The sequence below is a fragment of the Penicillium argentinense genome (assembly GCF_028826775.1).
Source record: "Penicillium argentinense strain IBT 30761 chromosome Unknown utg000004l_segment0_segment0, whole genome shotgun sequence".
NCBI classification, from domain to species: domain Eukaryota; kingdom Fungi; phylum Ascomycota; class Eurotiomycetes; order Eurotiales; family Aspergillaceae; genus Penicillium; species Penicillium argentinense.
This window is the reverse complement of record NW_026622663.1, coordinates 2973671-2999257: the sequence shown is the minus strand read 5'-3', so window position 1 is coordinate 2999257 and position 25587 is coordinate 2973671. Positions and strand designations below refer to the sequence as shown.

At 50.9% G+C, this 25587-nt stretch overlaps 9 protein-coding genes across 9 annotated transcripts; 2 read left to right on the top strand and 7 right to left on the bottom strand.

Annotated features, from left to right (window-relative positions):
• Positions 1-469: 469 nt before the first annotated feature.
• On the bottom strand, positions 470-2992 carry N7532_004034 (putative GTPase activating protein (Gyp3); the record flags this gene model as incomplete). The annotated part of the gene is made up of 1 exon (XM_056616528.1): positions 470-2992. The coding sequence occupies one exon, from the start codon at positions 2990-2992 to the stop codon at positions 470-472; it is 2523 nt and encodes an 840-aa protein (XP_056476885.1).
• A 1069-nt stretch (positions 2993-4061) lies between these two features.
• Positions 4062-5875, bottom strand: N7532_004033 (cytochrome P450; the record flags this gene model as incomplete). Its single annotated transcript, XM_056616527.1, has 5 exons — positions 4062-4199; positions 4259-5047; positions 5099-5217; positions 5276-5516; positions 5567-5875. 5 exons carry the CDS (start codon positions 5873-5875, stop codon positions 4062-4064), a joined length of 1596 nt encoding a protein of 531 aa, XP_056476884.1.
• Positions 5876-6602: 727 nt separating this feature from the next.
• On the bottom strand, positions 6603-7250 carry N7532_004032 (putative ubiquitin conjugating enzyme (UbcB); the record flags this gene model as incomplete). Its single annotated transcript, XM_056616526.1, has 3 exons — positions 6603-6923; positions 7042-7158; positions 7224-7250. The coding sequence occupies 3 exons, from the start codon at positions 7248-7250 to the stop codon at positions 6603-6605; spliced, it is 465 nt and encodes a 154-aa protein (XP_056476883.1).
• A 262-nt stretch (positions 7251-7512) lies between these two features.
• Positions 7513-8040, bottom strand: N7532_004031 (uncharacterized protein; the record flags this gene model as incomplete). Its single annotated transcript, XM_056616525.1, has 1 exon — positions 7513-8040. The coding sequence occupies one exon, from the start codon at positions 8038-8040 to the stop codon at positions 7513-7515; it is 528 nt and encodes a 175-aa protein (XP_056476882.1).
• Positions 8041-8596: 556 nt separating this feature from the next.
• Positions 8597-9471, bottom strand: sec11 (signal peptidase complex catalytic subunit SEC11; the record flags this gene model as incomplete). Its single annotated transcript, XM_056616524.1, has 6 exons — positions 8597-8762; positions 8820-8854; positions 8916-8952; positions 9016-9104; positions 9170-9334; positions 9394-9471. 6 exons carry the CDS (start codon positions 9469-9471, stop codon positions 8597-8599), a joined length of 570 nt encoding a protein of 189 aa, XP_056476881.1.
• A 2655-nt stretch (positions 9472-12126) lies between these two features.
• On the top strand, positions 12127-13825 carry N7532_004029 (uncharacterized protein; the record flags this gene model as incomplete). The annotated part of the gene is made up of 4 exons (XM_056616523.1): positions 12127-12332; positions 12385-12484; positions 12534-12862; positions 12919-13825. The coding sequence occupies 4 exons, from the start codon at positions 12127-12129 to the stop codon at positions 13823-13825; spliced, it is 1542 nt and encodes a 513-aa protein (XP_056476880.1).
• A 210-nt stretch (positions 13826-14035) lies between these two features.
• N7532_004028 (putative RTA1 domain protein) lies at positions 14036-15213 on the bottom strand (the record flags this gene model as incomplete). Its single annotated transcript, XM_056616522.1, has 4 exons — positions 14036-14780; positions 14838-14987; positions 15037-15136; positions 15192-15213. 4 exons carry the CDS (start codon positions 15211-15213, stop codon positions 14036-14038), a joined length of 1017 nt encoding a protein of 338 aa, XP_056476879.1.
• A 910-nt stretch (positions 15214-16123) lies between these two features.
• Positions 16124-18835, top strand: N7532_004027 (uncharacterized protein; the record flags this gene model as incomplete). Its single annotated transcript, XM_056616521.1, has 5 exons — positions 16124-17582; positions 17634-17761; positions 17814-18338; positions 18389-18449; positions 18507-18835. The coding sequence occupies 5 exons, from the start codon at positions 16124-16126 to the stop codon at positions 18833-18835; spliced, it is 2502 nt and encodes an 833-aa protein (XP_056476878.1).
• A 433-nt stretch (positions 18836-19268) lies between these two features.
• On the bottom strand, positions 19269-25485 carry hir3 (putative transcriptional corepressor of histone genes (Hir3); the record flags this gene model as incomplete). Its single annotated transcript, XM_056616520.1, has 4 exons — positions 19269-20648; positions 20702-20857; positions 20915-21137; positions 21191-25485. The coding sequence occupies 4 exons, from the start codon at positions 25483-25485 to the stop codon at positions 19269-19271; spliced, it is 6054 nt and encodes a 2017-aa protein (XP_056476877.1).
• Between the last annotated feature and the right edge of the window lie 102 nt (positions 25486-25587).

Here is a 25587-nt window from a genome sequence, read left to right as displayed (position 1 = left end):
GGCCAGCGCTAGCGTCGACTCATATCCCTAGGGGAGGATTAGCGATCTGCTAGTGCTGCGAGTGTGGAGACAGCCCTGTAGGGTTCCAGCTGTACCTCAAAGGTCAAAAAATCCACAATTGGTGAAAGAACAGAATGGGTGTGGCCGCCGAGACCCTAAGAAATGCTGCCTGCTTGGCGTGTTTTCATGCAATGAATACTACTAGCAGTAGTACAGTAGGTATGAGTATGTACAAATTGTAATCACTCCTACCCAAGGGCAGGGTAGCAGGTACGTCTATCTAAAAATATGCGCAATCCCCCTGCTGAAGTCCTTCCCCAGACCTGAAGACGCCATAAATGCAAGGACTCCCCGATCTTGCGGGTTGCCCAGTCCAACGCCGCAACGAGGCACTGGCAGTTGATTATGATTACAGAAATTAATGGCTTATCCCGGTGACCCAGGCACTGGCAGCCTGGGGGCGTCGCTGCTAGCGAAACGCATGCTGCTTCAGTTGGCGCCAGGAGTGGACAACCCGTTCTTCGACGCGGGGAGTCTGGTTGCGCGGCCGCACGGTGAAGTCGTCGGTCGCTGATGGGATCTGGCCCTTGCTGAAAGCGACCGACCGTCGCAGCTTCTCTTGTCGAACGGCCGTCCGTCGTGCGGCGCGCAGTTCTTCGATACGGCCCTGGCCAACGCGGTGTCGTCGGACAAAGGAGTCTTCGAGCAAAGCGTTGGCATCCAACAGTTTCTTGGGAACGGTTTGCACCACCTGGAAGACTTCCATCGGGTCGGAGACGGCGAGGATATCGCGCTCGCAGGCTTTGAAGATGGCTAGCGAAACGCGGAAAAAGGTCTTGGAGCCCTCGTAGAAGAAAATATCCCACACTCGCAGTGTGGTTTCCAATGGTAGAGTCCCAATGAACACACTCATGAGCCAGTTGGTCAGGCCCAGCGTGATATCGGGCAGCCGGGAATTGACCGTCAGGGGAGGTAGTTTGCCCCGAGTGGGTTGCGTCCCGCCCATGCTGGCGATTTTGGAGTAGATGCCCGGCATCGAGTCCCGCAGCAGAACCATCAGAATCCACAGGTCAATGTTCGCTCCCTCCAGACTGATTTCATGGGTCCCCGGGAGGTAAACCGAAGTCACGATATGCAGCATCCAAAACGCTTTTTCCTCAGGGAGAAAGAGGAGGAGCATACCCGTGATGAAATTCAGCGATTGCGTGTATCCCACCTTGGGGTTGTGCAGTGCAAAGGCATAAAGGACTCGACGCAGTGACTGGATCATTGAGGTCTCCACGGGACCATTTTGCTGGGAATTGCTGCTTCCAGAGCTTCCATCATCAGCCACATCCGGCTTGAAGTGCATGTTGTCGGGAAATGTACGATGAAGATCTCGCTCAATATGCTCCTTGTCATCATTGCTCGGAGATGCCATGACCTTCTGCACGAGTTGATCGTAGAGTCCAAGGTTGCGGTTCAGGAGCTCGTACCCGCCGGCATACCAGAACCAGGCCGCACCCCGTAGCTCGGACGGGATGCCCTTGCGTACAAAGCGCTTCAATTTGGTAGACTGTGCAGGAAATGTAGTGACATTGGTGGTGGGCAGCCCATGTTCCTGCAGCAGGTCATACCATTTGGTGCGCCGGTGGGCCGTGTAGTTGGAGTAGGATCCTTTCCAGGCTTCGTATTGTTCCAATGTCACGTATTGCGTGGCTTTGCGGAACCCGTAGTCATCCCGCGTGTCGTTTCCAGAACTGAGGGGTGGGGGAACGGGCCCAGGTATTATGATTTTCGACGGCTGCCGCTGACGGGGTGATTCAGGGTGAGAAGGTGATTGTGGTTGGGGCTGAGGCTGAGAAGGTGGACACGGGGGAAACGGAGGCGATGAAGGTGCGGGGGGAGATGGCTCTGGAGCTACAGCCTGAGGTTCTGGTGTTACTTGCTCCATGGGGTTGGCCTGTGGCCATGGGGTTGTGGGGAGGGATTCGCTGATAGTGGATTCCAAGACAGTGGGTTCAGAAACAAAAGAATGCGGTTCCGGATCGGACAGTGCAAATTCGGGCAAGGTCGATGAAGGCAAAGGAGGGATAGGCGGAATATCGTCCAGCGATGTCGGCTTTGGAGGGGGTGGTTCTTCAAACATGGTATCTCGCGAAGGCGGAGGCGTGATCGATGGTGCTTTGCTATCTGCCCGAGATTTTGGTGAGGCGGGCTCCTCTGTCACGTCACTAAAGCCGTCCAGATACATTGAGATGGCATCTTCCACACTCATCCCCCCATCCATCCCGTAAGGAGCGTCCGGGGTGTCGGGCGACAGATCCGTGATGGAGCTGCTCTTGGTGAGCACACTGCTGCGCTCAGTACCGCTCGCCTGTTCAATGCTGGATCGGGAGGTGATATTGGAATTGAAGCTGGATCGGGTGGCATCATCGTCGGCAGGACCGTTGGAGGGAAAACGCGGGAGCGGTAGGCCATGCGTGTTGAGTTCCTGTCGGCGATCCGGGGACTCCTGCGTTCTCGGGCGTCGACTATTTAACCGAGAGGTCGACATCGAAATGCGCAGACCGCCCCGGGTTGGCGGGGCCTTTCGGTGGTTGGATCGGTCGAAATCGTTATCACGGGTATACCATTTCAGAGTGTGGGGGTCGGGAGGTGGCGTGAAAGGGGGAGCGCGCGCAACGGGCGGTCGCCGCAGTCTCCAGTCATCGTTTGTCTCCTGCTGGGGCGAGCCCGCACGGAGCGACATAGGCAGCCATGGGCGGTCCTCGGTCGCACTCGGCGGCGCTGATGGCAACGGAGAACGCGCTCGCGGTTGCGGTTGTTGGTCGTAATGGCGTGGAGAGCGGGGAGATCGAGGCGACGATCTTGGAGACGGTTTTCGAGATCGCGCGCATGGATCAATGGTCAAGGGATCCAGGCGCGGTGGTGGAGGGGCCTTCCGGCGGCCGCGCAACTCCGATTCAACCACAGGGGGCGGATATCGAGGGTTTCCATTTTCTGTGACCATGGCCACGATCTAGTACCCAGGACCCGCTGGACATTGGTTTTTGCGCGACGACGGGAGCGAACGAGGAGGCTGCGAAGCCCTAGGATAACGTATGAATTGGTGGTCAAACGAAGGAATCGTCGAGGGGTTCGACGCGGGCACACAAAGAACGTTGGGGGTGGGTGCACGCCGTACACGCGAAGGTCGGAGGAGGCCCGAAGGGAAACGAAAAGGGTTGAGAACGTGTGGCGGGACCTCGGATAGAGGCGACGGACACAAAGAACAAGACAAGACGAAGCCAGAACCTGCCGGCGGGAATGAAAGGTCGTGGAATCCCGGCAATGCAGGAAATGCAGGAAATGCAGGGAAGCGCAGGAAAATGCAGGAAATGAGAATGAGACAAAAATCAACAAGCCCGATCGGGCTAGCGTCACATGACGTAAAGCAGGGCGTTTCAGGATGTGATGAGTATCTTGGTCCTCTCCGTTAGTACCAGCGACGAACCTGCAGATATGCAGCCAATGCTGCAGCTCGTACATACAATTAATCTATCACCCCGGATACACTGAGCGTCGCTACGGAGTTGCCCAGCACCGTTGGGGTTACTGTCATACTATCGCACATAGTCGGGCGGAGAAAGGGCGGACGGAAGTCGGCGGACGCGCCGCGGATGCAGCGTCGATCAGGGACCGAATCTTCCAATTGCTGGGGCCATATTCCATCTGACTAGCTCAACCCGCTTCAAAGCTCTCGATCCCTAACGTGACATTGCCAGGCTAGATATTACCTATCAACTAGACATCTACATCGGGAATGTCAATTTAGATCAATCAACGGCGCCAACCTTCCCCTCTCGCTTCCCCGGAATCCGACCACGGTTCTCGAAGCGAGTTTGATTTCGTTGAGTGGGGACTGACTAATCTCGGAGGGACAGGCAATCACAAAGGACTCTCCAAAATTAAACAGCTCTAACCTGAGGTAGGACACGTTCATCAATTCCAGTTTCAGCATTCTCATCGTCATCGTCATATATATCGGGCGAAAAGTGATGAGTTGTGGAGTCGACCATCTCAATTCCAACCTGAATTGTTCATCCATCCGAATCCCCCGGCCCGGCTGCCATGCCTGCACATAAATTACGACGGCCGAGATGAACATCGATACCCTTTTGCCGCACGAACCACGCATTTGTTGTCTCCCATTCCTTCTCGGGATTGTCTAGCCTGATCTGTTCATAGTATGGTTAGAATCCGCCTCTACAATAATTCCCTTCCGATTTTGTCTTACCTCATAGGTCAAGAATAGCGAAGGTATAAGCTTATATATCTCCAGCAAACTGATATTCTTCCCAATGCAAGTCCTCGACCCAGCCCCAAAAGTAAACGTCGCACGAAGCATCTTCTGCTTCCGAGCCTGGAACTGGATTTCAGACTCTTCCTCCGCAGGCAGCCATCTCTCAGGAAAAAAGGAATCGACATCATCACCGAAAAGACCATGTCGATGAACGACCCATGGATTAGCGCCGACGATTGTCCCCGCCGGTAAAAAGGGTCCTCCATTGGGGAGCTGCAGACCTTCCGCTGGTACGATTCGCTCGAGAATTAACCCCACTGCTGGGTGGAGTCGAAGTGCTTCCTTAACGACAGCGTCGAGATACGGCAATTCTTCCTGGCTTTGTTTCCATGTGACAGGCAGACTTATTCTCTGCTTCTTATAAGCGGCATCGAGCTCTCGTTGGAGCTTCTCTGCTACCCGAGGATTCTTCAACGTGTAATATAGGATTGCTCGTAGGGAAATAGCGGTAGTATCGGAGCCCGCGTTCATGTTGCTGACTGTATACGAGAAAACCTGGTTATCAGTAACGACTCCGGGGTGCTCAGTTTTCGCTTCCAAGAATCGGGCTAGAAAGTCCCTACGCGTGGGTTCCGGGACCCCAGCATTTTGTACGACCGACTTTAGTCGTTCGTCCAACCGCACACGCGCAAAGCGTGCCACGGCGCCTGTGGAACCCCCTTGGATCAGTCCCTTGAGAGGATTCTTGATGAAGAGGTAGTCCATCCACGGCATTTGGCCGATCTGAGCTATCTTTAGTATCCACTCATGATTGCTTGGCCATGAACATCTCACTTTGCCGGAATAGTCGAGCATTGCTTCTAACGCAGCGATAATCCCATCCACGTCAGACCCTTTCTCCAGGAACCCGAGAGATTTGCTGAAAGTCAATTCACCGATGACATCGAAGGCATCTGTTTTATTAGTTACTAAAAATTAACCACGGTATAGCACGGAGGTGGCAGGACGTACAATACTGCAGCCAGGTCCCAATATCGCAGACCTCGCCATGATCCACAAATTCATCCAATCTTCGGAAAAAGGTCTGGATAGTACTGTCGACAAAAGGCTCAAACTCAGTCAACGTACTCATCGAGTAAGCAGCAGAAATTGGCCGCTTAATCGCAGCATGAAACTCCTCATCCGTAGTAGTGAAGAGCGTGGGCGTTGGTTTTCCCTTGGCTAACTGCTGTTGGACCTTATAGAAGTCGGTCTATATGTGTTTAGCAGTGGGGACTATCTCGCATCTGAAGTAACACCTACCTTCCCATAGCCCTTGTTAATCCCATAAATAACCTTAATCGCGTCCAGATCTCGCACGCTCACCACATTCGGGCCGATCCGTACATAGTCCCCGTATTTCTGATGGAGAGAGTACAATGTCCACTCGGCACGTCCATTCGCAACGTCAATGTATCGCCAGATGTTTGATATCTTCGCGAGAAATGGGCCGGATATAGCGTATACCCCTGGTGTAAAGTAGTTGCGGGTGAAATGAAGGACGATAAGGAGAAGAATGATGCTTGTGATGTTCTGTCCTAGGAGGGTTATTGATTCGGATATGAAGCCCATAGCTGCGAGTCTATTGGTCTCGAGCTCGGTGATTGTTTTTCCATCTTCGACTAGCATAGCTATACTTATATTCTAAAGGCTCCCCGCTAGTGAGCCGGCTATAGAATGCCGGGGCTTAGACCTCGTGGGGTCATTTGCGGGGAAGCAATGACATAATCGAGGTTTAGTTCCGCGGACGGTATCTTCGGAATTATTCAGTACTTCGAGGTTGTCTGCTCTATCTCGCTAGTATTTGGGTGATTCCCATTGGAGAGTATATATTGGCAGGAGTCCAGGTCTAGCTTCCTAGTAGGATGGAGTGACCGGAAAAGAAACGCCTTCGGTAGCAGAGCAGAAATCAATGCTGATTATTCTTGTGATGTTGATCGCAGCAGCGAAGAATGGATTCCGACGGTTCAGCCTTTCAAGTACTAGCCTGCGTACATTCTGTTTACGTTGTTAACTACGGAATATCCCCGCTTCGCCAAACCGAGTTCGGTTATCTGGAGGTAAGATATAAGAAAACGGTAAAGGTGGATGGAAAAGGTTGATCAATGGCATTTTGATTTGCATAAGAGCTTTCCTAAATGCCAGTTCATAGACTTGAGAAACGCAGATGCAGATATCTTTTCTCTCCAAAAATGCATTCCATCACAGATCCTCGAATGATGGACATATCGCATTGCCAGTAATTGTTCTTTTTCGTAACGCATAACCCAAATATCCTCCCTCTGCACAATGCAGGTCCCTAAGTCTTGTTCGCGTGCTTGCGAGTCCATTCCCGGGCAATCTCGTCATAACGCTTGTTGTCGTTCTTGTACTGCTCGGCAATTCGACCCTCGATGGCATCGTCCGGCATGGGCTCTGCCAACAGCTGGCGGGCAAATTCCAGCACGGCGCCGATCTTGGAGCTAGGCTTCCACTCGTCGGGTCTCAACATGCCGAGACACATGCTGCCTTTATCATCGTTTGTGACGTTGGGGTGGTAGATCTTGGTTGCGAAGGAGACTGTGGGCGGCTTGAAGGGGTATTCGGTTGGCAGGACGAGTCTAATTTGGAAGATTCCACCCTGGCCGGATAGAACTGTGTTAATGTGGGTGATTCTAGGCGATGGAGGCGATCTCTGCAGCTGGAGCGCAGAGGGCAGCCATTCTGGTCTGCAGCAGTTGGTAGGAAATGGGGCGTACCTGGTAAGGCGAGCCTTCGGGGCCCTCCATGAGCACCTTCCATTCATAGAGGTTGGCCTCGTCGAGCAAGGTGACGGTGATGCCGTCGGGGGGCGACGCTGTGAGCTCGCTCAGCTCCTACCGGGACATTAAGAGTGAGCATGCCATCACGGACGGAAGAGAATCAGTTTCGGGCAACGCACCTTGGCAATGCGCTTCTGGCTACCCATGTTTTCTAGAGGGGGATGCTTTGTGGTGGGGCGCGTGACGATGCGGGGTGTTGAGGGAATGTGCGAACGATCCGGCTGCGACGGTGCAGAGGACGACAGTGGTAATAGGTCGAGGATCGGAAGTCTATCGGAGAGACGACGGTAACGAGTGTGGAGAGGAGTTGGAAGGTGCAGCGAGTTTGGGGTGGGAATTGAGGCGAGCTCGCGGAGAGGTCGAGTGGAGCTCCGCCCCGCGCCGTGAGCTCTCCTCGGCGGTGTTCTTCTATACCCTACTCGTACGGAACTGGGCGCCAAGTTGGATATTGTTGGCAATGTCGATGAGCATTTCATTAGACAGAATAAAGTCGGCCTCATCGGCCCTCCTCTCACGGAGGTAGCAGGCCTCGAAGGGGATGCTGAGCGAGCCGGTAATCCTGCATTGCTCGGGCTGCTTGTTCCTACCGGCTCGCAAGCTCGTCTCTTCGACCATCCTCCCCTGCTTGTTCTCTTGATTCCGGGCTCGCCGCTGATCGATAAAGCCTCCAGCCTTGGTGGCCTTTATGGTGATCACGACCTTTACCCGGCCCTCTGACACCTCGAGCCATACCTCCATGTCTCGCTCGAGCTTCGCAGAAGTTGCATTCCAGCCATTTTCAAGCACCACCATTGGACAGTGGAGCTCTTTATGGCCCTGAGGGCTGTCGAAGGGTTTAGGCATCCATGATGCATTAGGCCGCTTGCATCTCGTTTCGCTGTTCACTTCAGCGCCCTCCACATCAGAAAGAATTTCTCTTGATGTTGTGCTTGTCATGCTCCAAACTCGGCCACGAATACAGCAATCCTCGTCACGTGGGGAAGTGTGACCATTTCACCAGAAGAGCCTGGTGAGAAAGGTATAGCTCTCCCAAGGTAGCGTTTTGATATTTTCCATTGGGCCTGTAGAAAATCTTCCGAAGGCGTCGGGCTCGAAGTGGGAGAACATTACAATTTCTGTGAGATACTACTAAAGAAATAAGAAAAGGAGAAAGTAAGCAAAATTCAATTCATAGTCAATATAGCGGTAGAAACTGGCAAAAAGATATTCTATTATGTACCTTGGGGTAGGCAGAGGAGATAAGATAGTAAGAATATAGACAAGGATAGATCTTTTAGCAATATTAATCTCTCGGGTTACTTTTGGTGAAGTAGATGTTGAGGGTTGGAAAAAGCTGCATCAAATTCTATTCTCGGAGGATCTGCTGTCATAGCATGAGTGATCGGCTTATGGGGAATCATTGTTATTTCACAAGAGGCCGTAGCTCAGGGGAAATTGTAGCATTTAGAAAAGTTATCACTGTGGACATTTTTATGATTTGCCATTCGTTTCCTCATTCCCGCTGAAGCATGACAGTAATGCCCATGATTCCAAGAAGGACCGTTTTCAGCCAAGGGTGCTCAGACAGCATAATCGTCACATATCCCACCATGGGAATATAGCCTCGTACACTGCCCACAATATCCTCGGAGCGCGAGAGGTGATCCTGGCCACGTGCACTATAGGAGTAATACAGTCAGACACTAATTCAAATACCAAAAACAAGGTCCACTTACTAAAGTTCGGTATCATCGGCCAAGTTGTTATCTCCCTTATGTCGGACATGGTATTAGTGGCTATCGCAAAAGAAAAGTGTCACGATCGTAACCTACCTTGGTCAGAAGCATGTGGGAGTTCGGTGTGGTATCCCTAGGAATTGTCAGTATCCCAGCTATGGTACTGAGAGTAGCTCGTAATTGAGCGCGGACATACACGGTGATCTCCTTGACCGTCTTGTCCTTTCCTTCGATTTCCGGGAATGTTCGTGTGACGCGGTGGACAATCGGGATATCCTTTCCTCTCTATAATGACAATCAAGACACGTATTAGCTCCGGCGGGTGGAGAGCAAGGCCGGACCGCACTCACCACATTGTAAACAACAACTTCTCCAATCTCAGCCCGCGGCGACCGATTCCACAAAAACAGAAGATCGCCTCGCTGGAAAGCAGGCTCCATCGAGCCACTCAGTACGACCACAATGGGGGAGCTGCTCGCCGAAAGGACAGACAACGATTTCCAGATCATGAAAGCCTGCGGAGGTATTAGCGTTGGCGTTCGCGTGGGCTGGGGGATGGCGTCGAAGCTCGTACGGTTCCGAGGACAAGGCCAAAGTTCATGACCTGGGCGATTGTCTGGCGGACATTGGTCCCTGCCAGTGCGGAGAGCATGGTGGGCGATGTGTGATGTCGGCGACGGAGCAGAGGGAGAAGACAATGGGACGCGCGCGACAGCCGGGCGGAGCTGGGTTGGTGGGGATGCTTGGGTAGAAATCAACTGAATGATGTTAGTCTGAGTGAGCTGACACCCCGTTAACTTCAGGCGACCGTACTCACCGGAGCCAGCTGTGCTGGTCGAGCTTGATGTTTTGGCGGAGTCGAAGTTCGGAGATCTGGCCTCGCAGCGCCGATCGGCGTCTGCCTCCTCCAACCGCGCCCGCTCTTTCATTCGCCCAAAACTACTAACTACTACAACACGTCCGAATCAGGGTGTACTCAGATTGTAGTTCGACTAGCCATGGCCATGAAAGCTTGAATTTCTCGGTCGTTACTATTTCATCAGCCTAAAACCGAGTGGTTACTAAGTTGGTATCTGCTACACTGCCGAATTGGCGCAAGTTTCCTACTTTGACCCAGCATGGAAAACGCTTATACTACTAGTACTGTGTAAGTAGCTACTACTCCACTCTGAGACTGCTAGGTAGCGGAAAGACACCAGATATTATTGAAATAATTTATTTCAGACTTCTCCTTTTCCTTTCTCCCAACATCTCTTAAAATCACCCACAACTCAGACTTAACCAACAACACACAACAAACATCAAGTTCAGACAAAACTTCCGAAATGAAATGGCATTTGCATCCGGCCTCGGAGAACCTGACTTGTTCAAGAATCTGGGTTCTTGGATCATGAGCTATGTGAAATATACACTCGAGGTTTTGCAGGAGCTACTGCACTTATTGGGACTAATTTGGCTGTTCTCACTTCTTTGCTCTGGTATGCTGGATCATCGCCTGCCGTGCGCTTGTCTTGGAATTAGACCATGTGCTGCCGCTATGAAAGATCCTAAAAGAGATAATGATGAGAGCTTGAAGATGGTTTAAAGGAGTATCTGTTGTACGAGTGCGCTCGCTATTTGAGTAGATGAATGAACTTTTCGCTCTATGAGGGAAAATTATTCTAATTTGAAGCCCATTCATTTGGTATTTTGATAGTGCATAGCTCTCTAGTTATTCACGAGAAAAGACAGACAAGTAACCTGTTGACTCAACGAGGGTATCACGAAGTGCAGACCCCGGGTTGTCTTGTTGTCGGATTGTAGCACTTGCACTCATCGCCACATCGTCGTTGGCATAACAGCTGTCTGCTTCAAATGTTTTATATTGAATAAGCTCCGGGGGGATCTCACATCCTGAAATTCACCAGGCTAGGCTCTTGATGGTTGATCGGTTCAAGTATTCGCCAGCAGATGGCCGAAATCTTCTTGCCCTAACGTGTTCGGTGACATAAGGCTGGTGATGTTCAACCTTTTCGCATTCAGGTAAGGAAAAAGGAACCTGAAATAAATGTACCTTTTCTGTGGCCATCATTCAGAAAAATCACCTTCCGGCCATCGAGGTACTGTAGAGTCGTGAGCCTCGACTGCAAATCTTACCGGATTGGGGGAATTTGCCTTGACTTTGATCTCAGCTCCTCCCACTGGAAAGACACTTCTCCCATTATTGCTTTCATATAGTATAATACAGTGCCACGCTGTTGGTGTTTGCACTTCACGGACATTTGGTACTGACTGAAGTCCAACGAAGACCTTTTCCGGTGTTGGTAGAATGCTGTACTCCACGGTCAGTTGGAGAGGGTCGCTCAGCCCATGTGTTTGTACCTGCGTCCATCAGATAATGACGTTGGGATGACACCGTTGCCAAGGCGAGCGGTAATCAATAAATGAGATGGATATTCTAGAATCAAGATCTCAAGCATGTTGAGCTAAAATCCAAGGCTGATCATGTCATGTGTGATAGCAGGAATGTCTTCAATATGCCAGCTGCTTGTCATCTGATCACTCCACCTATAGTAATTACTGGTAGCCCACTATACGGTCGCTTCACTGCTAGTAACCACCCTAATATCATGGCATATCTCTACATTCAGTTTTCCCCCCTGAAGATCTCACTGTGATCCTATGCATAGACCCACCATTAGATGCATCTCGGAGGTTTCCAGATGGCTGTTCGGCCGTAGCCACAGCGCGGCATGCGACGATCAGCGCTGGGAATTTTTCCAGATAAGTCAAAAACCAAGCTTTGCATCATGCTTATTTTTTCCTCTACTATTATTGATCGCCTTTGGCTAGAATCCACTCATCTCCGCGTAGATCTACAAAGATCCAGCCTCCTCAGTTACCTCTGGAATGTGACAAGCATTCCACATCCCTAGATTCGATCGCACGGGGTTGGGCTTCATGAAAGCTCACACGCATAGAGTAGATAATTTCTGTCAAATGAATGGGAAAAAATGAGGTCTTTTTGAATAGAGATAACTTCAGAGCCTCAAAAAAATATGTTGTATGAGCTGCGGGAAGGTGTGCATGAATAGTTCCGTCCGGTACAAAGACGTTGCTGGGATAATCCCGAGGACCACCCACAGCCAAGCATAAATCGCTGAAGGGGGCTGTCATTCCACGAGGCTGGGAGGGCTGGTCGAGCTTCCAACTCCGGACCGATTTATACCTTGAGCGCATGTCACTTTGTCAAACATCTGTTTGCTCTCATGCGCTTCGCACTCTACTCTTTCCACCCGATTGAGTATTGCCCTGTTGGTAGCCAAAGATGGACTCCAATAGCTCCAACAGTTTCGTCGCAACCGACGAGCCCAAGTTCCCAATGCAGGAATACCTGCAGGAACATTACCTTGAATTCGCTCCTAATGGGAAGTCGATAAGATGGACACATGACAACCCTCGACACCCTAGGAACTGGCCTGTATGGAGGAAGACTTTCGATATTGGAATAATCTGTGCACTTGATCTCTTCATGTATGTTTTCTTGGCCCTTCTCCGCTCGCAAGACAAGCTGACCTTTTCACAGTACCGCGAGCAGCACTGCTGGCGCTGCTGCCGCCGCCCAAGCCCGCCACGAATATAACCTTGACTACACCTTCTCCACCTTTTGCTTCGTGACTTTGTCAGTACACCTACACCTTCCTCCCACATACTCGATTACTGACTCCATAGCAGGTTCCTCCTTGGACAGTCCGTGGGCAACATCATCTTCCCCCTTGGACAGAATCCTTCGGGCGCAAGAAACTGTACATCATCAGCAGCGGAGTGAGCTGCGTTTGCTGTGTGGTGATCGGAGTCGTCCATTCCCTTCCTGCAGCCATTGTTATGCGAGTCCTCGCCGGCCTTCTCTCAGCAGTCCCAGGCACAATCATCGGAGGAAGCATCGAGGATATCTTCAACTCCCAGGCTCGCATCTGGGTTGTTTACTTCTGGACAATCGCATCGAACATCGGTTTGATTATCGGTCCCATCATGAGCAGCCATATCATTGAGGCTCTTAACTGGTACGTTTCGAATGATCTCTCAAGCTTGAGCACAGATGAACTAACCCATAACACAGGCGATGGGTCTTCTATATCTATGCCCTCATCATCGGCACCATCACCGGTCTCCTTTTCTTTATCCGCGAATCTCGTTGCTCCCTTCTTTTGACCCATGAGGTTGACACCATGCGTCAAGAGATTCCCTCTCTCCCCCGAGCTCTCAACCACGATCACTCTCCCGACATACGCACCTTCATGAAAGAAGCCCTTTTCCGCCCTGCCCAGCTCTTCTGTCAAGAGCCCATCATCTTCACCATCGCCATGATAATTTCCATTGCCATGTCTCTCATTTACATCTTCACCGAGGCTCTGCAGCCCATCTATATGTCGATGGGATTCTCTGCTCCGCAGTCATCCCTCATTTTTATGGCCATCGGCCTCGGCACTTGTTTCAGTGCTTTGACTCGTTTGTTGGATTACCACATCTTCAACAAGCGACGCATCCAAGGGCGGCCCATCAAGCCAGAGGACAAGCTCACTGGCTTAGCTATCGGTGCACCGGTCCTGGCTGCTGGATTGTGGTGGTTCGGCTGGACCATCCCACCACTTATCCAAGGACCCACTATCCCTTGGATCGTTCCAACTGTTTCGCTCGTCTTGGTCGGGTATGCCCTGACTGAAATCGACAGCGTCCTTTACGGTTATATCTCGGATAGCTATCTCAGCTATTCTGCGAGTGCCACCGCTGCTGTAGCTTTCTTCCGTGGTGTTTTGTCTGGAGTCGTGCCTCTTTTCACGCGCCAGATGTTCAGCGGACTCGGTGCCAACATCGCTGTTTCGATCCTTGCAGGTGTCGCAACACTCTTCTGCGTCGTCCCTCCAATTTTCCTGTGCTTTGGAGAGCGGATTCGCCAACGAAGCAAGTTCGCCAAGTATAGCTGGCAGATCCATGAGGAACTGGGAAAGGAACTTGATGATATTTAATTGTGGAGAAAAAACCATCATTGTAGATAGAAAGAACTAGTTACGAAACGTCTATACCCTAGCATCAGATACCAATTACAAATACAAATCACAAGATACCAAGAACAATGCTCCCAATACTCCCAGTGCCTAGTAGATCTTGAAAATCAGGAATCCTCCAGCATAACCCGATGTTCAAAGAGCCTCCAAAGACAGTCACAATGAGGCTTTTCATGCCTCTTGAGGGGTGCGCGCATCAGAAGCCTTAACTTGCTGCGCCTCATTGGTCTCCCAGTATTTCTCCTTCTTACCCCGGTGCACAATCAGACCATAAATGTCAAACGGGTCAACAAATGTGGCAATCTTAGGGCGAGTATCCTCGTATCCAGGCCCTTCAATCTCCGTCTCGCCATCCTGAGACAGGTAAATCTTGTTGTTGCGAGGTAAAACCTGCATTGGGTGAAACATGTTGAGCAGGGTACTGTTGCTATACATGAAAACCGTTTCGAAGAACCAGAAGAACCATTCCTGCTTGAGCACCGGACTGATGTGCTCGATATCAGTGTAGGTGTTGAGGTTCGCGGCAGTAAAGTACTCGACGGTTCGGTAGATGGTTCGAATGGTGATGAGCGTAGAGCTGATGTACAGAACAATCAGACACCGCTTGATCTTAGCATTCAGCACACCTCCTTTGGAGCAGTTAAATTGGAACTTGGCGGCTAGTGCAGTGAATGCCACCATGAGAGCGAGCTGCATGATAAGGGCTGCCTTGAGCAGGGCTTTTCCAATGCTTTGGTCGTGCGGTGTCGAATCGGAGCTTGCGACTCGAACGGCTCCGTTAGCTGTGATGGCTTCGATGGCTACTCCGACAGCAACGAAAGTGGTGAAAACACGACCGGGGTGAATAGGTGAGTGGTAAGGTATGTAGTAGAGCATGCGACCGAGGATGAAGTAATTTGCGCCTTCGTAAACAGGTCTGCGTCAATTGGTTAGCCACTGAGCCGAGTTTCTTGCTGCAGAAGATTCAACTTACGGGCCTGCCAGTAGGAGGACGCTGCTAGCAATGTAGATGCCGATGTTACCCCACTGCCCAAACGCACCGACGGTTCTTGTGATGAAACCTCCGGTGAAGAGGAGAGCAGACCATGGGAGAAGGCCGGTTACCTTCCAAGATTTGTACCGACTTAATGCACAGTTAGCTTGGGTCTCGAAGGGACGAGGAAAATACATACAGGCATTGGTAAAAATGGATACCTCCGGATAATGCAAAGAGTACTGCAAAAGCAATGGGAGCACCCTTGTTCGGTGCATAGAACCACAGACTCCCTTCCTCTGTCGGGGGTTGAGTTAGAAAAGGCTGGAATATTTGATACCAGTCGTAACTCACGATATGATCGAGCCTCAAGCATGGTTGCCAAGTCGTAGTCAATGTATCAGTGACAGTAGTGGAAGAGACAGCAAGTGTATGGACAGTGGTAGCGAGGTAGTTGGATGTTGCATTTATTCATGCCTGTTATATGACAAGTCCGGATGGGGTCTCACCACTTAAATACAGCATGGACGAACGCCCTGTCAGCCCTGCCAGACTTTCTTCAGAGGAAAAAGAAAGCGAAAACGACATTTCCTAATCGGGTCAAAAACGACGAGCTCGGGTGGGCGAATCATGAGGCCGGAATAATGGCATCTTTTCTCCACCTCGCGGATCCGTGCCAGTTATTGGCCCAAGGCCTGCCCGAAAGACAGTGGTGCACTGCCATCCGGGCCCCAATACGAGGTCACCGTGGGGCCAAGACCAACGAGCATCTATGAATGCTTGGTTCTGGATTGCATAAAATAGTATGGCTGACGAAATAAGATATGCCAAATCACGTTGGCTTGGGAATACGGGCTCTCGCAAATGGTAAGCCTCGTACTGGAGCGTGCCCGAGGCGGAGTGACACGAGCTCACTGCCACGCTTCCAGGAACAGCAGGGAAGCAAAACGAGCCTCGATGGTGTAGGATAGAATATCTTGATCAGTGACAAGATCAAAAATGATCGTAGTAGTAAAATAGTATCGCGAAAAGCAAAGAGTAAAACCTTCGATGAAGGCCAACCAGCCAAAGTAATCACGTGATCGTGTAGATGGCCGTTCGATAAGCAGCGATAGCGTTGCCCTGCCAACACAACGCGCCCCTCAACAAGGGAAAGCGCGGGGACGATCTGTGGACGGCGGTCTGGACTTGCCTGACTTTCCAAGGCTGATTGTGCGTCAGCGCAACTCGCTCTTTGATGATCACCAACTTCTTCGCGCTGGACACATCCGGACCTCATCGCCAAAATGCCCTCCAAACAGCCCCAGACGTCGCTGTTTCAGGTGTTCCTCCGCCTGCGTCCTCCCATCGCCCAGAAACATGATGAATCCGACAGATTTCTTACGGTCGAGCCGCCGACAGAATCGCAAGGCGGCGGCGAGATTATCACTCCAGTGCCAACCCACATCACCCTACAGCCTCCTACTGATTCACGAAAACGTGCCGTCGAGAAGTTCGGCTTCACCAAGGTCTTTGAAGAAAGCGCCGAGCAACTCGATGTCTTCCATGACATTGGAATGGACTCCTTGGTTAGGGGAGTCCTGAAAGAAGGACGAGATGGCTTAGTCGCAACACTGGGCGTTACAGGAAGCGGAAAGGTGCGATTGCCTCTAGTTTGTTGTCATGGAACCACTGCTAATCTGAAATTGCACGTTCAGAGTCACACCATTCTCGGATCGAAATCGCAACGCGGCCTGACCCAAATGGCCCTTGATGTCATCTTCCGATCGCTGGAGCCCACTGTGAAAACCGAGGATGGAAGCATTAGTCCCATGATGCTTGCCTCACTGGCCACCGGTGACACTTCGGAAGCCCAATTATTTTCGGCGCAAACATTCCTGGATGCCGTCTATGGCGACCCCAATGGTGGCCGTACCTCGAGAGCCCAGACTCCGATGAGCCCGTCTCGCGCGCACACCCCACTTACGGTACGGAGCCCCATTTCCCTGAACACCATCGAAGGATCGCCGCCTCTACGTGAGCCCGCTGGATACGGTATCCCAAGATCATACACAAGTCCCGGAAGCCCTCGAAATGCCGGCCCAAGCCCGCAAGATATTCCCATCCTCACGGATCGTCATGGCCTTAGCCCACTGTCGCCTGAGCGCTTTGGAAGAGCAGCCCAAGGACCCTTTTTTCCACTCCCCTACACCCGTCCCAATGTGCAGAAGGATCGTTTAGCTAAATCAAGACTTTATGTCTATAAGGAACCGACCCCGGCTTTGGCTTTTCCTCGTCGTCAATTGCGTGAACGAGCTACAACAGCAGCCCCGAGACTCCCCGATATTAGCCACCTCACTGTCAATCTGAATGAAAAGTCTGATTACGTTGTCCTGGTCTCGATGTACGAGGTTTACAACGACCGAATCTTCGATCTCTTGTCCCCGTCAGTTGCACAGGGAAATACCATGTCCCGTGGAAATACTCAAAAGGATCGACGACGCCCTCTACTGTTCAAGCCAACCGAGGGATCGCCGGATCGTAAGGTAGTTGCTGGACTGCGCAAGATCGCCTGCAGCACTTACGAAGAGGCATTGGCCATCCTCGATGTTGGCCTTACAGAACGAAAGGTCACTGGAACGGGGTCCAACAGTGTCAGCTCCCGAAGCCATGGCTTTTTCTGTCTGGAGGTGAAGAAGTTGTCGCATAGCAAGCGGGGTGAAACTAACTGGGTGGGCAATACTTTGACCGTCGTGGATTTGGCTGGTGAGTGAGAATTCTCTGAAATCAATCGAAAGGATGCGCTAACATTTCCAGGCTCCGAGCGTGCCAGAAATGCTAAGACTACCGGCTCCACTCTTGCTGAGGCCGGCAAGATCAATGAAAGTTTGATGTACTTGGGACAATGCTTGCAAATGCAGAGCAATATTCAAGATGGAGCCAAGGTAAGAAAGGCCATGGGTCGAGTTTCTGTTCGTCACTAACGTACCATCACAGACTGCTCTTGTGCCATTCCGACAGTGCAAGCTCACCGAGCTGCTGTTTTCCAACTCGTTCCCTTCATCTAATCAAGTGTCCCGCGGTCTTCATCCCCAGAAGGCAGTCATGGTCGTTACCGCCGATCCTCTGGGAGATTTCAACGCCACTTCGCAAATTCTGCGATATTCAGCATTGGCTCGTGAGGTCACCGTTCCTCGTGTTCCCTCCTTGACTGGCTCGATTGTCTCTGTCACCTCCAGTCATCACCGTTCTGTTAGTGGACGGACTACGCCACATGATACATCTGCCGAGGAACTGGAGCGCGCAGTGGCCGAGATCAATCGACTCACCAACGATTGCCACAGCATTGCAGTTCGACTCGCTGAAGAAGAGATTGCACGGTCTGAGGTTGAATTCCGTCTGAAAGCAGCCGAAGATAGATGTGTCATGATTGAGCAAGAGGTTCGTGAGGAGTGTTGGGAAGAGATGGATGAAATGATGGAGGAAGAGCGTCGGCGCTGGCAGAAGGCTTGGGATGAGCAGGTACGTCCCCTTCTCAATCTGGATTATGGACTTTCTAATATCTTTTTCAGCTTGGCCGCAACGATGAACACATGGACAAGAAGATCGAACTTGTCTCTCGTGGTTTCAACAGTAAGTCCTTTTTCCCCATGTGCTACATCTATGAAAGTTGCCAACGCAATCGTTCAGTCTACGAAGATCCGGAGCCGTCCTCGAATGAACGGGTCGAAGAACTCGAGCAAGAGAACGACCAGCTTCGCCGCCGTCTTGCCGCCCTTGAACGCGAAATGAATTCTCAATCTCCCACTCGAAAGCCCCGGGCGAAACAAATTTCTCCCAGCAAGGCGTCAAACTTGCTGAGCCGGGAAAGCGACATCGAGAATGCCTTGCAGCGCATGAACCAATTGCACCTGACTGACAGCATGTTCCTCCCTGCGTCGCCTTCGTCATCGCCGACTAAAAAATCCAAAAGAATTTCGACCAGGAAATGGGACTTGGCTCCTGAGAGCGACGTTTGAGAGCCTCTCTTCAATATCTATTTTGTCATGACCGTTACGATATGAGCAAGGGTTTCAGGTTACGGATTTTGGGGCTCATTTTTTGGCGGACTAGCGAATTAGATACCACCCTAGGATACGGCGGAGGCGTTCTGTGCACTGCTTTTTTGATTAACTGGCTACTGTCTTTTCGTCTGCAAAAAATATTGTTGTGTTGTGAATTATATTCTGATGACTCCAAGTGTGTGATAACAATGTTCTCGTTGTACACGTCTGCTCAAGGTTCAAAAAGATAAAAATTATCCTGGTATCGTTAAGAAAAATATCCCACGCCAGAAGTAACGCCAAATCCGTGCAACTGCACGCTGAGTTAAGCTCAACAAAATACAAGGCCATATTCATACAATAACAGAAGTTGCTGACCAAAAAAAAGGCATCTCAAGGAGTGAAAGCCTCACGCAGACGAGGTATCCATAGGCTCTGGATTCTCCGTGTCCTCGTTCTTGACTGTTGTAGTGGATTCTGCGCCTTCATCCCCGGTGGCTTTGGCGGACTCGTCATTCTCTCCGTCCGCAGCCTTGCTTTCAGCAGCAGTCTGGTCCTCTCCATCTCCATCCTGCATTTCATCACCGGCGTCATCGCCTTCCTGGGGCTCTTCGCCACCAGTCTCAGCCTCGGTCGTGCCGGCGTCTCCTTCACCATCGTCATCTCCACCATCTTCGTCTTCGCCTTCGCCTTCGTCGGCGCCTTCGTTGCCGCTACCGGCATCATCATTTTCAGTCTCGACTTCGCCCGTCTCTTTCTTCGAATCGATCAAAGCACCCTGCTTCTTTGATCGGTTGTTTGTTCTCGTGGCGTCTGTCTCAGTCGCATCGCTGTCATCACCGCTCTCATTTACTCCATCGAGACCGACATTCTGGGCATTTGCATTATCTCCCGCAGTAGACATCAGCTTGCCAGAGTCCTGTGGGGTGGACTTAAGTTCAGTCAAGCTAGTTGTGTTGGGTTCGCGCGGGGTCGAAGCAGTCTGCTCGGTCTCTGTCGCAGTGGTGAATTTACTAGCCGCGGTGCGCGGGCCAAGTTTCAGGTTGACAAGCGTGTCAGATCGCTTTTGGATGTCGCGACGAGAGATTCCCTTGGTACGACCACGAGGAGCAGGAGTATCTGAGGCTGGAACAGGTGTTGTGGGCGCTGACACGTCCGCAGTCACATCGCCCGACATGAGGAGATGATTGACTTTCATCTTCTCTTTGTTTTCCTCGTTGGCCTGTTCAACGAGCTGGGGCAGATTCAGCTCATAGACACGGGAGTACAGGTCCGCAACAAGATCTTCGAACATAGTGACTTTCAAGAGGGTGTTGTTCAGCTTCTTCAAATCTAGGGAATCACGAACGAGTTCTAGCAAAGGCATGCTGTCATCGGAAAGTTTCTTCAGACGTTCAAGACGTGCCGACTTTGTCGAAAATTCCTCCCAGCCAATTGGTTTGAAAACAGACTCCTCGTGTTTTTCGTTGATACCGGCCGCCCTGCGAATCATCTTGGCGTAGGTCGAGCAGGCATCCTCCCACAATTTGGAGTGGTTGATGAAGTCGCCTTGTTTCTTTCTAACACGGCGCAGCAACTGATCAAGGCTAGCACGGTCATCGAGCTGATCCAGAAGGCTGATGAAGAAATACACGTAGCGCGTTGTGTATACGAAATGCCTGCCAGGGCGTTCAAATTCTGGTCGCCAGACTTGGATAGTGAGCGTTTTTGTGAATATCTGAGACATTTCATGCTTTGCAGCAGCTGCTGCGGCTGCATTTTGCTGGTCATCATAAATGATATGGGCAGCCTAAAAGAATCAGCTTAATATTCTCTCCCAAGATTGTGTGGTTTAGAACGTACCTTTGCACTCATCCGATGGTGCCAATTCGACTTATCGGCACTCTTGAAACGTTTGATTACTTCAAGAATGTACGGTTTCCAACCCTCCATGTTTTCAGGGGTATCGACCTTGCGAGCCCATGGTGAAACGGAAAGTGTTTTGCTTGCCTCGGTGACCTATTTGTAAATTAGCCCCAGGGCCCTTTCAGCAAATTGGAGGGGAATGAAACTAACCGTCATGGCTCCTCTGGTGACGAGCTTGTGCACCACAGACAAAAGTTTGAAGTGAGGCTCAAAAATGGGATCAGCGCGAGAATCTTTACGTTGTGGGAGAGCTGCAATCGAATCAAGCAATGCATCGATGACATCGTGCATTTCAACCTTCCTCGAGGTTGTCCGCATTGAATCATCGCAGCTGAACATTTTCCAAAGGCACTTCCCGAGGAAGTATTGCGCCCTATGAAACGGTTAGTAAATCAATCTTTGGCAGCGGATGATATAGGCACTTACAACCAACGCCCGGGTTTGGCATTGACTGCCCTCCTTAGAATGTTGCTGGCGAAGTTCCATACTGAGTATAGAGACATTTCCTTGAAGGGCTGGGCTTTGTACATCTGCTGGCTTTCCGCATTACTGAAGTGGCGCGAAAAGTCTGCAACCCCAAAGGCGCCCATGGAAAGAGGTTCCCGGGACGAGGAATACATCCGTATACCGAAATCGGTGTACAGATCGGACAGCAAGTCTCGGGTTTCCGTCGTTGGCTCGGCAGTTCCGATGGCCGTTGATGCGGCCATAGCATAACAGTGGATTGCATATCGCTGCGTTGTTGCCAGATCACTGCGGTTGTTGTTCATCTTGTCTGCTGCCCATGTGATGTCTTCCTCGAGTTGGGTGTCATAAGCCTGCGCAAGTCGATACCAGGTCTCCCACCTGCCTGTTCCATACTCTAAATCTTGTCGGAAGAAATTGACTGCATCATCTAACTCTGAAACTGAGCCGGGACCAAGACGCTTTTGAGAGCGAAACTTTGTGAGAGAGACATGACCAAGAAGAAAATACCAGCCTTTCGCAGCAATTGTTGCATTCTCCCCGGGAACCGGTAGCAGCGGAAGTTCCGTGACTCCTTGGACAGCTCGAAGCAGATTTGAAGGGTTGATAGGGTTCTTGAAGTAAGTGGTGATGGTGCGACGGTTGAAATTCATCTGCGGGGATTGAGACGATGGCTTGACAGGACCGATCGCTGCTTGCATCTTTTCGACCGTAGTCTTCAACTCAGATTTAGAGAGGTCTTTCATGTTCATTTTCTTAGCTTGTTTCATCACGAAATCAATCATCATGATTGCGGTGGGCCGATCTAGCTTCTCGGTCGAGCATCCATGGTCGGCTGTGCCATCTGTTGGAGAGAATTTGATCCCATGGAGGTCATAGAGGACCTGGTAGATGTCAAACTCGTAGTCTCCCTTGGTTTCGAGATTGAGCAGTTCGGATTTGATGAGCTTGAGGAAACGCTTCTGCGAGTATCTGCACATGGACCGAACTCCAAGCGAATTGTGCACACTCCGAAGAAAACGAATACGATCTTCCAGCGGATCATCAAAGAGACCCTGGTTCTGAGATATCGCCTCCAAGAACATGGTATATTGTAGAATCCAGCAACGGACATACAGTTCCCGCATCCTTTCCTTGAAGTTCTCAAGTGACTTCGCCAGTGATCCTCGAAGATCTCTTCCAGAAATTTGTCCGACACGCACTGAGTCCTCGTAGAGAATGAAGCTTTGGAGAAGTCTGGCCAGCCGGGCCACTGCGGACATGGAAGCATGTAAATGATCCATATCAACACACTCATAAGCCTTCCTGGGGTCTTGCAAGATCAGCGGTATTGCCTTGGCTAGTATTCCATCAAGAGACTTCAACCAACCAAGCAAAGCGACTTGGCGATGGCTGCTTGTTTCTTCGGTGTGCTTGCTATGTTCTAGCTCTTTCATGACAGTTTCGATACTGCGTAGATAGCAGGAAACAACTTTCGGGGGGTAGTCGATGGATTGATAGGTCTCCTGCAGCCTCCGCCACAAAAATAGTCGCAAAGTAGCGTCTCCCCGGTCAAGGAAGGAGGCCATTTCGCTGAAATGAGATGGGGGCTCATTCAGATCGTTCGTGTCGGAGTTACCTTCCGGATATTCTATGGATGATGGCTCGAGAATTGGCTCAATCGCTTCAATGAGTGATACAGGGTCTTCGTCCCCGGGGTTAAAGACCTTGGCAAAGAAGTCCATGCACTTCAGTTTCAACATCTCCTGGTCTATCGCTTCGTTAGATAGTTCAGGTATGACGGAGTTGTTCACAAGATGGATGGAAGGGTCGCCGATGGACTGAAGAATAAATTTAAGATCTTGCAGACAAAGTAGGACATGCTCGCGCTGAGCCTCGCCCGCAAGATTGAGGTGGAAAACCGATGTCCACAAGTGGCGGAGACAAAGATTTTGTCGTGGCTCTTCGGATGGGCAATTCTCAATGAAGACCTCAAGGCAGAAGCGCGACAACGTGCCCCATCGGCCAAGACGTTCTTTTTGCGCGGATTTTTCCTCTTGGCTATCTTTCGTGTCCATGGCGTCCACGGAAGAGTATATCTCCAAATGAAGCTCATAGATAGACTGTATCATTTCCAAGTTGGCGAGGTCACTTGTCTGGTATTCAAAAGGCATTTCTGTATTTAAGTCAAGAATGCGTCGCTCGAGGCTTGCAACTGACTCCTGCATCCTTGTGTACAAGAACTCGTCCTCTCGAACCAAGAGTTCGACGACAGTTTCTTTAAGTTCTTCGGGCCACTGGGACGATATGTATGTCGAGTTTTGGACGGACCAGTCCGAAGTGTCCTCTCCGAAATTTGGCATGAGAAGACATTTGAGCCACTCATACAAGCATGCATGTTGGTGAAACCAGTCTCGGTTTACCCTTTCACAAAAAGCGTACACTTTCTCTCCGGCGGAAATTTCTTGGACCAGAGGTTTTCTGGTAGCTTTCCTAGAATGTTCAAGGAAGACGGATAGCCCAGACTTGCTGCTGCCGCGAATATCCTTGAGTGAAGAGAGATCATCTTTTTGTTGCATGAGGCGAGACTTTTCATCATTCCAGTTCTTGATAATACCACGGAAGTCTTGGAACAATCGAGCCTCGGGCTCTTCTGGCACGTCGCTAGAATCACTCACGGCCGCCACGGTGGCTTTCAGGCTCTCAATGCTGCCCAATGCCTGCATGTCAAACTTGGAGAATAGGGAGTTGATAGTATTGAACATCCACTCATCCGCATTCACAAAGACTTCAAGGCGATCTTCGTAGTATTTTTCTTGGTCAAATGCGATCTCTTCCGGCTGAACGAGTGCATCCGCATTAGATTCTCGAGCTCGAGTTCGTCGACTTTTCATCCTGCCTCCCTCTTGGAAATCATCATTGGCAGCTGAGGCAGATGATCGCTTCCGAGTCTCAGATGGAGACTTCGGGTCTGCCTCCTCGGCATTGGTTTCGTCACCTGCACTCCCCTGTCTTTCAGGAATTTGAGCAGATTCCCCTTCAAGTGATTCCATGAGTTGTTTTTCTGCGCTCTGATCAATAGACGAATGTTCCTCGCCCGGCTCTGATGGCCCTGGACCAGGTTCGGGCTGAGGCTGTTCGGCCTCGGTCTCGGCACTTTGCTCGCCGACTTGGGGCATGTCAGCAAAGGCTATTTCAGGCCTGACTTGGGCATCATCATTCTCAGGGGCATTATCTGGTTCCGCCATTTCCTCGTCCTCCTGGGGCGTTGAATCCCTCGCCGGCAGAACGATTTGAATTGCGCGGTTTGGAGATGCTGTGATGGATTCGTCTTCATCATCTTCAGAGTCATCATCTTCATCGTCGAGTGCTTCGAGTATGGATTGACCAACTGACTCCCATGTTGCATCAGATGGTGTGATCTCCAGGCGAGAAGTCGAGAGAGAAAGAGGACCTTTGGACGGATCAAGAAGTTGCAGATCGTCTGGGAGGTTGGGCAAATATTCGTAGAGGTCTTCGTGCTTCTTTAAATACTTCACCAAGGCCTTCTTGGGCTTCTTGACGGGGATTTGAGAAGCTGACAATCCATCAAAGAGGGATTTCAAAGCACTCCGCAGTCGCTCCTCTGAAAAAATTTCCTCCAGGCCTAGCTGCTCTGGCCGCACTTCCAGCCGATTGTCGTCATCTGCCAGCACACTTTCCAAGCAGAATCGATTCAAACGGTAACTTTGTAGGGCGCTGCCAAGTCGTGCACTTTGCCTCCATAGATTCAGATCGGTGTCATCGCGCTCTAGCGCTTCAGCGAATGAAGTAAGCGCCTTTTTCGTCGCTTCGAAGGACTTTTTGGAGATCTTTCGTGCTGCGTCGTCGTCTTTTGGGGGTTCGCGGAGGGTCTCGTGCAGCACGTCGAGGAGGTATTTGCCGTAGTTCTTGCGGGACAGGTAGAGTGTTTGGAATAGGCTGGATGTCGAATCGCTGACATTGTACTCAACAATCGCATCCGTCGGGCTTTCGTCAACAGGTTCCGTGGACTGCGCGTCTGGCAGGGTCGCCCGTTTAAAGTCCGAGATCGATTCGGGGTATTTGAAGATCTCCGAGTTGAGTAGGGCGTCGTATGCTTCGGCGGCTTGAGTGTAGAAATCCGGACCTTGGGAGTGCAGCTTCAAAGCATTATGGTACAGCTTCAGCGCTTCTTCGATCTGAAGCTCCTTGGTGTCATCCACCTCTTCTTCGACCGCATCGTCGGGCTCAACGTTCAAAGCCACCCAGCTCGCCATGGTGTTGATTGCTAACGGTTTCCTGGCGGGTAAATGGAGTATGTGTGAATGGCCGCCCTCATCGCCGAAGTCTTCTCGGGGAAAAAAAAAGCGCCCACAAGG